A 13,054-nucleotide genomic window follows, 5' to 3' on the forward strand; every position below is an offset into this window, starting at 1 on the left:
TGTTGAGGCAAATCATTTACAAAAGACAGGGGTGCTTATAATGATCAGCTATTTTCATGTAAAACGTTAATCCCAAAAGAAAACAAAAAAATTGTTGCTGAAACCACTTCTGTTACTGCAGTGTGAACTGGAGCTTGGCTTCAATTTGTTAATGTATTTAAATCTACTAGTACATCTACCACTCCCCTACCCCCAGGCTGACAATACTGCTGTCCAAAGGTGCCCCTGTGCTCTTCATCCAGAGTGGGTGCAGTCTAATACACAAGGTCTGTTACTGGCCAGATCATTAGGTGAAAGAAGAGGGGAAAAAAGCCTAAAAAAAGAAAACCAATGCATCCAGCACATCTAATGATTTTGTAATCTTTTTGTTTTTGGGTTTAATACCATCTCTACTGTGCTCACTGCATCCCATCATCAGCTGTAAGCTAGGTTTGAATATGGTCTGTCCTAACAAAGGGTTAAAGATCTCAGGGCTTAGGGTTCTGCAATGTATAGTGATAATGCACTTTAAAAAATTGTCCCTACTTCTGTCACTCATCTTCACATTGCCATCTTTGCAAAGCAATAGAAGCTGCCCATAAAGTCATACATATACATATAAATATATATATATTTAATATTATTTTAGGTATAATACACGATTGGGAACATCTACCGAACACATAGTGGGGGGGGGGGGGTTCTCAAATGTGACTAAAGAAGTGGAAATACACTTAAAAGGTAATTAAAGTAAAATTCATTACTAGGTAATGGATACAAGTAATCAGTCATAGGAGAAGGATTCCGTCGAGAAATTGTTTCTGCTCCACACATAAATATATTGATGAAGCTATGAAATTGCATGTCATTGTCATTGTTAGACATTCATTTAGGCATACTGAGCAGTGCAACTGTTACAAAACTCCCTTGGTTTTAGTGTATATTGATTAATATATTTGACAGCTAGTCGGTGTAAATTAAAGCTTTGTATGCTATAGCTGGCTGTACAAGACTGATAAAACTGTGATTTGTGTGTTGCATTGTTTAAAAATATCATTGAATAATGCCTTTGTGTGTGTGTGTCTGGTTTTTTTTTTTTTTTTTGTATTGGTGCACCCCCAAAGTAAATAGCGTTGCATCACTCCATTATGATCAGTGCCATGGTAACAGAAGTACTTAGATCTTCTCTGGAATATATTGTACATGTATACACAAACTCACTCAAATAATTCACCTACCTTACCTTTTATTTTAGTAAAAGTGGATTATGAAAAATATTTTAAACCATAATTAGAGAACCAGCAGTGTGAAAAGGCCTTTTTTTTAAACCAAAATTAAAATCAGAACTCTACACATTCTTTAACCATTACATCAGTTTTTCTGTTTCTTCCTGGGCCAATGTAGAAGGGGTGGGGTTACATATATTTTCACCTCATAAATCTAATAGATGTTGGCGCTGTCAGGTGGAAAAAGGGACCTTACTACATATCTTTTGGAAATGCCCCAGACTTGATAAATTCTGGAGGCAAGTGTGAGAGATATCCCAGAAATTTATTGAACGCGTAATACCTGACGAATCTGTTTTCTTTCTTTTCCATGCTCCGGATATACCGGATAGGCAATATAAACACTCTATTATTCATCACTTATTGGATGCTGCAAAAGCTTGCATCCCTCTGTGCTGGCGAGAACCTAACCCGCCGACTATCAATATGTGGATAAGTAAGGTAGAAGAAATGAACAAGTATGAAGATTTGATTCTATTGACACGAGGTCAACACGAACAATATACCAAAACATGGGCACTATGGAACCAGTATATAGTCTCACATGAAGGGAGAGCTTATCTCACTTCCCCTTAGATACAGTTGAGAATCCGGAGACCAGGGGAGGAGGGGAGAAAGAGAAAATACACTAACGGGGGGGGGGGGGGGGGAAGGGGGGACACCAGATTCATAGGGAGAGGCACTTACACGACACCGTGACAGCGCGGAGAGCACAATAAGGACATCAATGGGTACTCCCCTTTTTTTTTTTTTCTCACAAGTGTTTTTTTTTTTATTTTGCACAAGAAGATGTGGATTGGGGGGGGGGTTGTGTGTGTGTTTGTTCACAAGTTATTTTTTTTCACAAGTTGATGGGGTTTTTTCTCTTTTCTTAGAGGGATTGATTTGAGAAGATATTATACACATACACTACACTCAGTTACACCACACTTATAGTAGAACTACATCTATAGTCACACCACACTTAAAGTGGCACTATACTCACACTATATTCACAGTTCCACTACACCTATAGTACTCAGCAAAAGAGACCCTCTAATTGTATGTAGCCTCTGAGTACTAATGTCAACTCACAAAAGTATACACATTATCACATCACAAACTGTTCAAGATACTAAGGGTTATGAGGTTGGACACCCCTTTGTGAGGGGAATAAATTGACACAGATAGATGAGAGATTGCTCTAAGGGAGCAAAGAGAAGATAAAGAAGGTAGTAGATAGACACAAGAACACAGATATAGGAGACATTGGAGAACACAATTGGGAACACTTAGGGAAGAATAATGGCACTTAAACAATGGGATTGAAGTGATGTTGTTTGGGGTAAAGGGATTATCAAATATGGGAGAGACTCCCTTGGGTCGTGGGCTCCCCCTCACATTGCCCCCCAGAACATCCCCCTTTCCATGGGGGTAGCTTACTATCCCCCCCCCTTAGTTATGTTGAGCTTGGGTTATATTACAGCGAGGAGGCACCCCTGGCTCCCTCCAATGCATACACTCCCCCCTAGGTATAGGGGGAAGGGGAGGAGGGGGGGGGGAGAGTGAACATCTATTTCTGTTTAGATCAGATGCCCTCTGATGGAGATATATAAGGGAGGGGGAATAGAGGAGACAAAGTGAAAAAGGTCTATTGTAATAGAAGGATAGCATTAGGTGGGATACAGGATTTTAATCAGTAACATCTGTGAGTACGAGATAAGGAGACGGTAGATATAACCTCATTTGTGGAGTCTGATCTCCGGGTCAAATGGAGCTGTGGGCACCATGAGGAGGTTGGATTTAGTAAGATAAGTGATAAATGGTTAAAGTGTTAATGTGATACTAGTTGTGAGGGAGGGGGGAGGTTGGGGGGGGGGGGCGAGAAACTTTACTCTTTCTTTTTTTTTTTCTTCTCTTTCTTTTATACTTTGTATAATCTTTTTCCTTTCTTTTTTTTTTTTTAAATATTAGAAAATATTAGGGACAAGGGAGAGTTTGATGATTCTAGTTGACTGAATTAATTAAGTCCTATAATCTCGATCAATTTTGGTATAATAGATGATGCTTGAAATAATCATTTGTTAAATGTTTTACAATGTGGTTTGGACTTGAAATGATGTAATGGAATATCTTCAGTGTTTCTTTTGAATAAATAAATAAAATTAAAAAGAAAAAAAAAGAGGGGGTGGGGTTAGCATGATGACATCACTGTCCAAATGTGGCTTCATGGCTTTTTTTTGGTCAATGACATCACCCAGGAGACCTTGTCCTTTTTTTTTACTTGGGACCTGGGTGATGTCATTGGGCATCATGATTGAAGATGGATGTACATTGTAGGGCTTTTTTTTTATTAAAGAAATTGTCAAAAAAAAATAATTTTTTTTTTTTTACTTTTTACATTTTTGTGTGAATGAGTAGGGTTTCTATGTACCCCTTACTCATTCACATAGGGAGAAGCAGTATCTGGGTTCCCCTCCTTATCAAAGGGAGCTTTTAGTTTTAATAAGCCCCCCCCCCCTTCCAACAGACCCCCACATCCACTGGGCCCGTAATGTGGGGAATAGGCCCTTTGACTTATCACCCCCTTTCCTGGCATGCTAGGCTGCTTGGAAAAGATTTAGTGTGGATTTTTAGAGGCACCCCATGCTTTGTTTTTCCTTGTTTTTTTTGTGTGGGGTTCCCCCTTTAAATTCATAGCAGACCCAAAGTGGCTGATATAGAGTTTTGGGGAGGAACCCACATTTTTTTGTGTGCTTGGAGTTCCCCTTGACATCATACTAAATCTTCATCAAAGATAAGGGCCCTGGAATGTGTTTTAGGGGAAAATCCACACCATGCCCGCCAACTGAACCCAAGTACATTTGGCTCATCCCTATCCAAGAACTAATGACATAAAACAGCTTGTGTCTAGGGGTGATCATCTGTCCCTAGTCACAGGTAATTACTGGCTGTGCGATTACATCCAGATAGCTCTAACAACTGTCATGCTATCGTTGCTTTGTACGGGCTCAGCGTCTATAACTGTCCACATCCAACTGTATACTCAGCCACAGGATGAGGCCCAATTGTGTGTGGATGAGGCCAGTTTTGTTGTGGAAATGCTATAGGGAGGATTTACTAAAGGTAAATAGACTGTGTATTGTGCAAGTGCAGTTGCACCCTGCACATTAAGTTCCTCCAGAGCTTATTAACTGAGATGAAGCTTCACATTGCAAAGAGAACTCAATCATATGCAAGGAAAATTTAAAAAAACAGCATGTTTGCTTGTACATGATTGGATGTTCGAAGTCAGCAGAGCTTTCCCTCATTTACTAAGCTCTGGAGCAACTGCACTTGCAAAGCGCATAGTTTTTTTTTTTTTTTTAGTAAATTCACCCCCTATATATTTTAACCTCATTGAACCTTAAGTATGAAAGTGATATTGTTAAAAATGGTTTTAGCTTGAACTGGAAATGTATACTAGAGAAAGAGAATGTAGATCCGACTGGATGTTGTTGGGTAACACAGACAATTCTATATTTAAAAAGGGAAATCAGAGCCATTACTACTCCATGATGCTACATTGTTTAGACTCTGCTTTCTTGTAGCTCAGTAACGATTAGCACCATTTCTCTAATAAGATATAAAGTATTTTGAGTATATAAAAAAAATAAATAAATAGAAGACTGCAAAGCCAACTGTATCTTCCTGCTTTTTAAACAGTCCATGGTAGCATTTCTGCTTGTCAGGGAGCCACAGTCACCAGCTCAAATTCTTCACAAACACTAGTGTTTAAAAGCTGTGTAAGATGCAACTTCTTTAGTATTCAAATTGTGTGTACAGACTTAATATAACTGCTGCCATTTCTATTTTTTATTTCATTTCTTTAGTACTCGACCTGAAATTGTTTTCCTTTCTGTTTTCATATTTCTGTTTTCAGCTCTTCCAGTTTGACTGGTTTTGTGTATGTATTTTAAGGAGTTGGCTTCATCCCTGATTTGTCTTCACCTAAAAAATGTCATTGGACACCCAGAGCTGAAGCCAACTTACATTTTAATACAGAACTCAACCCTTTACTTTTCACCTCCTCATAACATGTGGTTGCCCTTATCATTATCCATCCCCCTTTTGCTCCCTACATAAATGTCCCCAATGCACTCCCCTGCATGCCCTGCATGCTCACAAAAATACCAGTCCTTTTATGGTGTTAGAACAAAATGAAAACATTCAAGTTGGTTTATTTCCACCCTTAAAATGATTTTATGTTTGTATTCAGGCTTTTGTTTTCAGCAGAATAGCCACATACTGCAATCTTCAGTACACAGGAAGATAGCCACATACTGCAAGCTTCAGTACACAGGAGGATAGCCACATACTGCAAGCTTCAGCACACAGGAGGCTAGCCACATACTGCAAGCTTCAGCACACAGGAGGCTAGCCACATACTGCAAGCTTCAGTACACAGGAGGATAGCCAAATACTGCAAGCTTCAGTACACAGGAAGATAGCCACATACTGCAAGCTTCAGTACACAGGAAGATAGCCACATACTGCAGGCTTCAGTACACAGGAAGATAGCCACATACTGCAAGCTTCAGCGCACAGGAAGATAGCCACATACTGCAAGCTTCAGTACACAGGAAGATAGCCACATACTGCAAGCTTCAGTACACAGGAGGATAACCACATACTGCAAGCTTCAGTACACAGGAGGATAGCCACATACTGCAAGCTTTAGTACACAGGAAGATAGCCACATACTGCAAGCTTCAGTACACAGGAGGATAACCACATACTGCAATCTTCAGTACACAGGAGGATAACCACATACTGCAAGCTTCAGTACACAGGAAGATAGCCAAATACTGTAAACTTCAGTACACAGGAAGATAGCCACATACTGCAAGCTTCAGTACACAGGAGGATAGCCACATACTGCAAGCTTCAGCACACAGGAAGATAGCCACATACTGCAAGCTTCAGTACACAGGAGGATAGCCACATACTGCAAGCTTCAGTACACAGGAGGATAGCCACATACTGCAAGCTTCAGTACACAGGAGGATAGCCACATACTGCAAGCTTCAGTACACAGGAAGATAGCCACATACTGCAAGCTTCAGTACACAGGAAGATAGCCACATACTGCAAGCTTCAGTACACAGGAAGATAGCCACATACTGCAAGCTTCAGTACACAGGAAGATAGCCACATACTGCAAGCTTCAGTACACAGGAAGATAGCCACATACTGCAAGCTTCAGTACACAGGAAGATAGCCACATACTGCAAGCTTCAGTACACAGGAGGATAACCACATACTGCAAGCTTCAGTACACAGGAAGATAGCCACATACTGCAAGCTTCAGTACACAGGAGGATAGCCACATACTGCAAGCTTCAGTACACAGGAAGATAGCCACATACTGCAAGCTTCAGCACATAAAGAGCTCAACTCATTTATTCAAGTAGACACCAGAGCAGCAGTATCCATTTTTCCATCTCATCATGCAACTCTCTCAGGCTATGCCAGTGGAAACTTAACAGCAAGGCAGCATCACCTGAGCACCTACCATAAAAGTTTAGACTCTTGTCTCCCGTAGCAGAAAACATTTCATTTAAAAACTCTTCATGACATAATAATAAAACAACAAAGTTGGTTTATAAACAATCAGTGTTTTTATAAATACTTTCATCAACAAGGTACCATACTGCTGCTAATTAGTATTGCTTAATAACCATAGTAATACATTTTAATTGAATAAGGCACATTTGTAAATTACTGTAATAAATTTGTTGTATGGTATTCCTATGTCTTTTAGCCTTGTTTGGAATCACTACAACTACAAACATGGATGTTCTTATATCTTGATGATTGGAAAAGCTGATTGTAGTGATCCTTTTGGCCAGTCTGCAAAAAGCAGCATATTAGGATTTCAAATAATATTGCATATTACAAAACAGCTGATAGCTTAAAGAAAGATGTCTGATGGCCTGGAAACTGCTACTACCACCTTTAGGCGCATGTATCCAGGCAGAAGAAAATATTTCATGGGACATTTATGAAAACTTGTGCACAAATACAAAAACAAGTGCTATAACATCTACAGTCAGATTCCATCTACTTTTCAGGGTAGTTTATAAAATGGGAGTACGTTCTCAGCTGGTTGCTGCTAGATCTTTATCTATACACTGGTTTTCATAAGTAATCCTCTTGAATTAACTGTCACCTTAATTTTTAAGCTGCACAATTAGTAAATTGCCGTTTCCATGGATTTCACGTACCCATCAGGAAAGAACTTCTAAAGTAAAAACCTGTTCTATTTTACATTTTTTTGTTGGTTTCATTTATTTGTGTAATTTCACTTACGTTCTATAATAATTCAACTTGGCAGAGCTCACATTCTTCACAAAATGATGAAATACTGACAGACTTCAGCTGTCTTTTATATGTACATTGTCACGGCTTAAGGAATTATTTAGAGCACTGCCATTTAAACTGAATTATTTGTATATATTGATCTTGTGTTAGCTACAAGCCAGTGCTGAATAATAATCCGCAGTCTGTGGAAACTATACCAAAACATTGAATTTAAACTTAGTACAAAACACTTCTAAGTCTACCGGTAATTATGTAGATCCTGACTGTGAGCTATTTATCAATGTTGATAATTTGTTATTGTTACCGCCTTCCAGAAACCCAAGAAGAAAGATGAAGAAGAAGAGGAAGAGACAGAGAAAAAGCCAGATCCTCTTCACCAGATTATATTACACTTCAGTCGTAATGCCCTTACTGAGAGGAGGTAACACATAGTGAACCAATAGGGATGGGGGTTCTTGTGTTAGTCAAAGGTGATACATTTTAATTAGATCTCATACAGTTTATTCTGTGTGTAGACATATTTGGGTTTAGAAGAATAGATTATCACTTTGTTGTATAAATTACATATTGCATGACTGTGACAGCTGGTATGTTATGGTCATTTGCCAAAAACTGTATATTTTATCACTTGATACTGTTAATATAGTTGGTTAACTTTTTAAAAGTGTTAATAAAAGCTTGTTGGTACACGTGAACTAAGGGATATTTTAAATCGGACATACTTAAGCTAGCCATACACTAATATTTTTTTTTTTTGTTCAGCTTGCATCTCCCACTACTCGTGTAATACTCTAACAGCCTCTGCATCTGACTGGATGCACCTGCTTTTAGACTCAGTTTACTGCCTAGCTCCTTCAATTATTTACGGTCGAGGGATATCGGTCAGGAGGTGGCCGACAGGGCCCCCCCCTGTGTACATTTTTGCCAGTTCTTCAGGAAATAGGCTGAAATTTGTACAGTATATAGCCAGCTTTAGTAAAAGATATAATAAATCTGATTTAGATGTCACCACTGTTTACACTGGTGTAGGAATAGGTTTGTTATATTTTATAGTTGTTACAAAGCATTCAAAGATCACAAACCACAGGATCAGTTAGGATGTAGCCTACTATATAGTCAATTTTACTGTCTCCTAATGTGTTCCAGAATTTACAGCTAGTCTAGTATTTCTTTTCATTTTTAATTTGGTTAAAGTCAAGTTGTGGGACCGACCTAGTCGGTTGTTTGCATATAATGTTTGCTAATAATCTGAGTATGTAAGGCATTCAAACACATTATATGCAAAAGATTTAGACCCCATTCACAAGGGGCAGATTCCGTTTTGATCAGCAGATAATTAGTTCAGAGATCCCCTACTGATCGGGGCAGAGCAGGCGTATGACACATCCATCTCCACTTAGTTTCTGTAGTGTGGACATGGACAGAGCGTGCTCTGCTCTAGGAGCAGTTAAAAGTAAACAGACTTTAGTGTCTGTTTTCACCCAACTACCCTGCGATTGGTTCCGCCTAAACAGAAGAGGATAGATCCTCTTCCGTGTTTTTTTTTTTTTTAGTGGACACAGAGGCTGTTCATAGGGATGAATGGACCTTCCGATTGAGTCTGCCTGAAAAACTGACAAGCGGGTCTGATTGAAACTTGGCCTAAAGGTGTAAATTGAATAGATTTTTTTTAAATATACTTACTTTAAAATTACAACTCTGCTGAAATTATTTTCCACAACCTTTGCCTTTAGTAGAGCTAGAAATAAAAATACTCTCTGATTTTTGCTCACTAATCATTATCTTAATGTCATCACATCAGCTGATGTTTTTTTTTTTTTTTTTTTTATCCCTGACAATAATCATCCTGGGGTGTCTTTTGTTGTTTTCCCAAACTGATAGTGATAATGGCCAACTACTGATTCTGGCCAAAATCCTAAAACAATAGATACATTTAGGATGAATTTAAAAATGTGGTCTTTAATGTGGGTTGTGCCCAATAAATGAAGCATAATTTGTTCCATTTAATCTAGTAATCTGTTCCAAAGACAACAAACTTGTTGTGCTAAGGAATTGCTGATAATATGCTATTGGGGTCCAGTTCAGTCTGCATCAGACAGCTGTTATGCAAATACTACATATATAACCATATATGACCTCCTCAAAATTCATGAAAGCATTGCCAATATGAATATTTATCACTGACCAAGCTCACTTTTTTCACAGTAAGTTGGAGGATGACCCACTGTATACAGCATATGCAGCAATGATGGCAAAGGTAGGCTTTCCATTACCATTAATAGAAATTTGTCATGTATAATTATAACTAGTGGATGGTTTGTTGCACATGCTGACCCCACTTTATTTTGTTTATTATATATATACAGTAAAACCTTGGTTTGAGAGTAACTTGGTTTAAGAGCGCTTTGCAAGACAAGCAAAATTTTCAAATAAATTTTGACTTGATATACAAGCGATGTCTTGATATACAAGTAGACTCAAGTCACAGATGAGTATAAAAGAGAAGAGAGGAGCCTCTAAGTGTAGCAATATGGTTACATTTAATGAAGGTTCAACATTTAGCAACTCACATGGTTGATGATAAAGAGGCCCATCTAAGTATGCAGGCATCCGGGGTAAAGCTGTCCACATAGACCATCCTCTGCACCGTCATTTACGTCATCTTTCCATGCTGCCTCTTGCTTTCAGATCGCTTTACTGCAGGGTGGTCTTCCTGGTCAGGATTAGACTGGCAGCCGGTGGTGCAGAAGATGGTCTATGTGGACAGCTTTACCCCGGATGCCTGCATACTTAGATGTGCCTGTTTTAATCATCAACCATGTGAGTTGCTAAATGTTGAACCTTCATTATATGGAACCATATTGCTACACTTGGAGGCGCCTCTCTTCTCTTTGATACTCTGTAGCTCCTGCTGGATTTTGCTTCCAATCCCCTTGTGGAAGCGGCTATTTGTGGATGGACATTTTTAGTTACACAACCTATCGCAATGCTATAATCTTTTTCTGTGGACTATAAACTGAAGGATTTATGAATAAATGGTTGTGGAACGAATCATCTGAGTTTCCATTATTTCTTATGGGGAAATTCGCTTTGATATAAGAGTGCTTTGGATTTCAAGCATGCTTCCGGAACGAATTATGCTCGCAATCCAAGGTTTTACTGGATATATATATTTTTATATATATATATATATATATATATATATATATATATATATATATATACATATATATATTAAAGGGAAATGTTATTAAATTAAATGTGTCTTGGTTATACAGTATGTATCCAAATACAAAGGATCATAATATTAGTAAAATTAAATGTGATAGGCGTGCCAACATCATAAATCCAAATACAATTGGAAAAAAAATGTGTTAAATACCATCTCGTAATTAACACATTTTTTTTCCAATTGTATTTGGATTTATGATGTTGGCACGCCTATCACATTTAATTTTACTAATATTATGATACACGCTATTTTCCACTCCCTCAAATTGTTTCAGAGGCTGCTCCTCTCCTGGTTCCCTTACCCACATATTTTGGTATTGCGATAAAATTTCTTTCATCTGGCGCCAGTTGGAAATGTTTTCTTCAAAAATCACAGATACTAACATCACCCTCACTCTATCTAATTGCTTACTTTTTTCACCAATTATTAATTTATCCATACCTCACACTAGATTAATTCACACTATCTCAGTTGCTATACAATGGCTGATTGCCATACATTGGAAATCAAACTCTTTTCCGGTTTCACAACTTAAAACAAGAATAAATTCGATCTATATTATGGAAAAACATTTTCATACTATTTACAACTCTATGAAATTTCACACTAATAAATGGTACCCATGAATTACACACTCAGATATTTTTTTTTCTGACTACTGTACAGGTGACTAACTATTTAAAACCCTTTTATTTGACACCGTGTCTCCGCCCTAACGCTTAGTGTTATGGAATTCTCTTTCTAACAATACTGCTCTGTACCTATATCCAGGAACTATATTCTTGATATCCTTGTTGTTATTTTGATATCAATTTCCCATTTTGAATAGAGATAACTTGAAATTATTTAAGATTGTTATATCTCTGTTTACTCTACGGGATGCCATTATTTGTCATATTATTGTACCAATTCTCATTGTACCACCATCTTCTGTTTCCTTTCAATAAAAGTTTGTATAAAAAAAAAAAAAAAAAAAAAACAATTGGAAAAAAAATGAACATTCTGAAGGGGACAGCACTATTCGAAAGTGACACATAAAAAAAAATACCAATTAATTATTTAATAAACCTAGCCCCTGATGGAAATCCACCATCTATATGCACATGTCCAAATAAAACAAGTAATTATGTGTAGGAGGGGTTCCCACCACTATTGCAAATCATATCATATGTTTCCACTAACAATAAGCAGCCATGTGAATTCAACACCACCACCGATTGCACCACCACCAATAAGCGATAGGATCCCAAATCCTAGGTGGTCTTATAACAGCCTATTATCAGTAATCATCCATCCACAGCCTTGGAGCCATATAGGATATCAGTGCAACAGGTTGTTCAATGGCACTTCAGAGTACATTAGCAAGGATTCACTGTTTTCACCATCGCTCTGCCATGTACATTAAGCCTTGTAAGAGATAAGCAAGCATTATATAGTGCAACCTGCAGATTTATTGTAATAAGTATTTGTGCATCTACTTACATAGGTGCAAGGATAAATTGCATGTAAACACAACCACCACCACTACTAGCTCCAGCTGGTGTAAAAACATCAGCACAAGCTTCGCTCCCAATGCATTTTAACCAACAGGCCTTTCTCAAGGGGTGAGGCTTGTGCTGCATTGGGGGTGAAGCTTGTGCTGATCTCATCACACTTGTATTCCTTGTTGTTTGTGAATACAGCTGTGGGAGTTTTGATTTCAATATTTGTTTGATGATGAGCACCAAGCACAGTTTGTCTACCAATTAGTAAATAAATATATATCCTAAGCAAAACATATGTCTATTTTACACCAAGCAAAAGTAATATGAGTGTGCGCTCAAAATGGGAATAGCAGCTAGCACAAAAGAAGGAGATAGGCCAACCTTATATTAAACTACAATAAAGTAATAGCGCAGCACTCAAAACAACACAAGTATATTGTAAATGACTGATAAAGTGCTGAAAATATTGCCAAAATATATGTGCAACCAAGGTCATAAAAAGTAATTATTATATTAAAGTGCTACCCACAATGAATTGTAAACACATAAAAATCTGTCTCTTATAAAGTGCTAATAGTGCAAATAAATAGTCCCAAAATCAGCATGTGAAAACTCGAGTATTTTCCATCATATTGTGCATACAAAGCTCCCAAAGTGTAAAAGGTACTCCACTCTGTCACCAGCAGTGTGCAAAACCTCCACCTCCTTTATGCACTCACCAGATGGCTGAA

At 37.9% G+C, this 13,054-nt stretch overlaps 1 protein-coding gene across 7 annotated transcripts in view; it reads left to right on the top strand.

Annotated features, from left to right (window-relative positions):
* The window catches only part of LOC309569543 (ryanodine receptor 3), a 1,308,933-nt gene that overhangs the window by 1,034,176 nt on the left and 261,703 nt on the right, over positions 1-13,054 (top strand). For all 7 annotated transcript variants that reach the window (XM_082275412.1, XM_082275411.1, XM_082275414.1 and 4 more), the window contains 2 exons: positions 7,922-8,028; positions 9,813-9,864. In XM_082275412.1, the coding sequence (XP_082131538.1) occupies positions 7,922-8,028; positions 9,813-9,864 (159 nt within the window). The remainder of the gene's footprint in view (positions 1-7,921; positions 8,029-9,812; positions 9,865-13,054) is intronic.

Source organism: Pelophylax lessonae (genome assembly GCF_965119305.1).
Source record: "Pelophylax lessonae genome assembly, chromosome: 13".
In the NCBI taxonomy this organism is placed as follows: domain Eukaryota; kingdom Metazoa; phylum Chordata; class Amphibia; order Anura; family Ranidae; genus Pelophylax; species Pelophylax lessonae.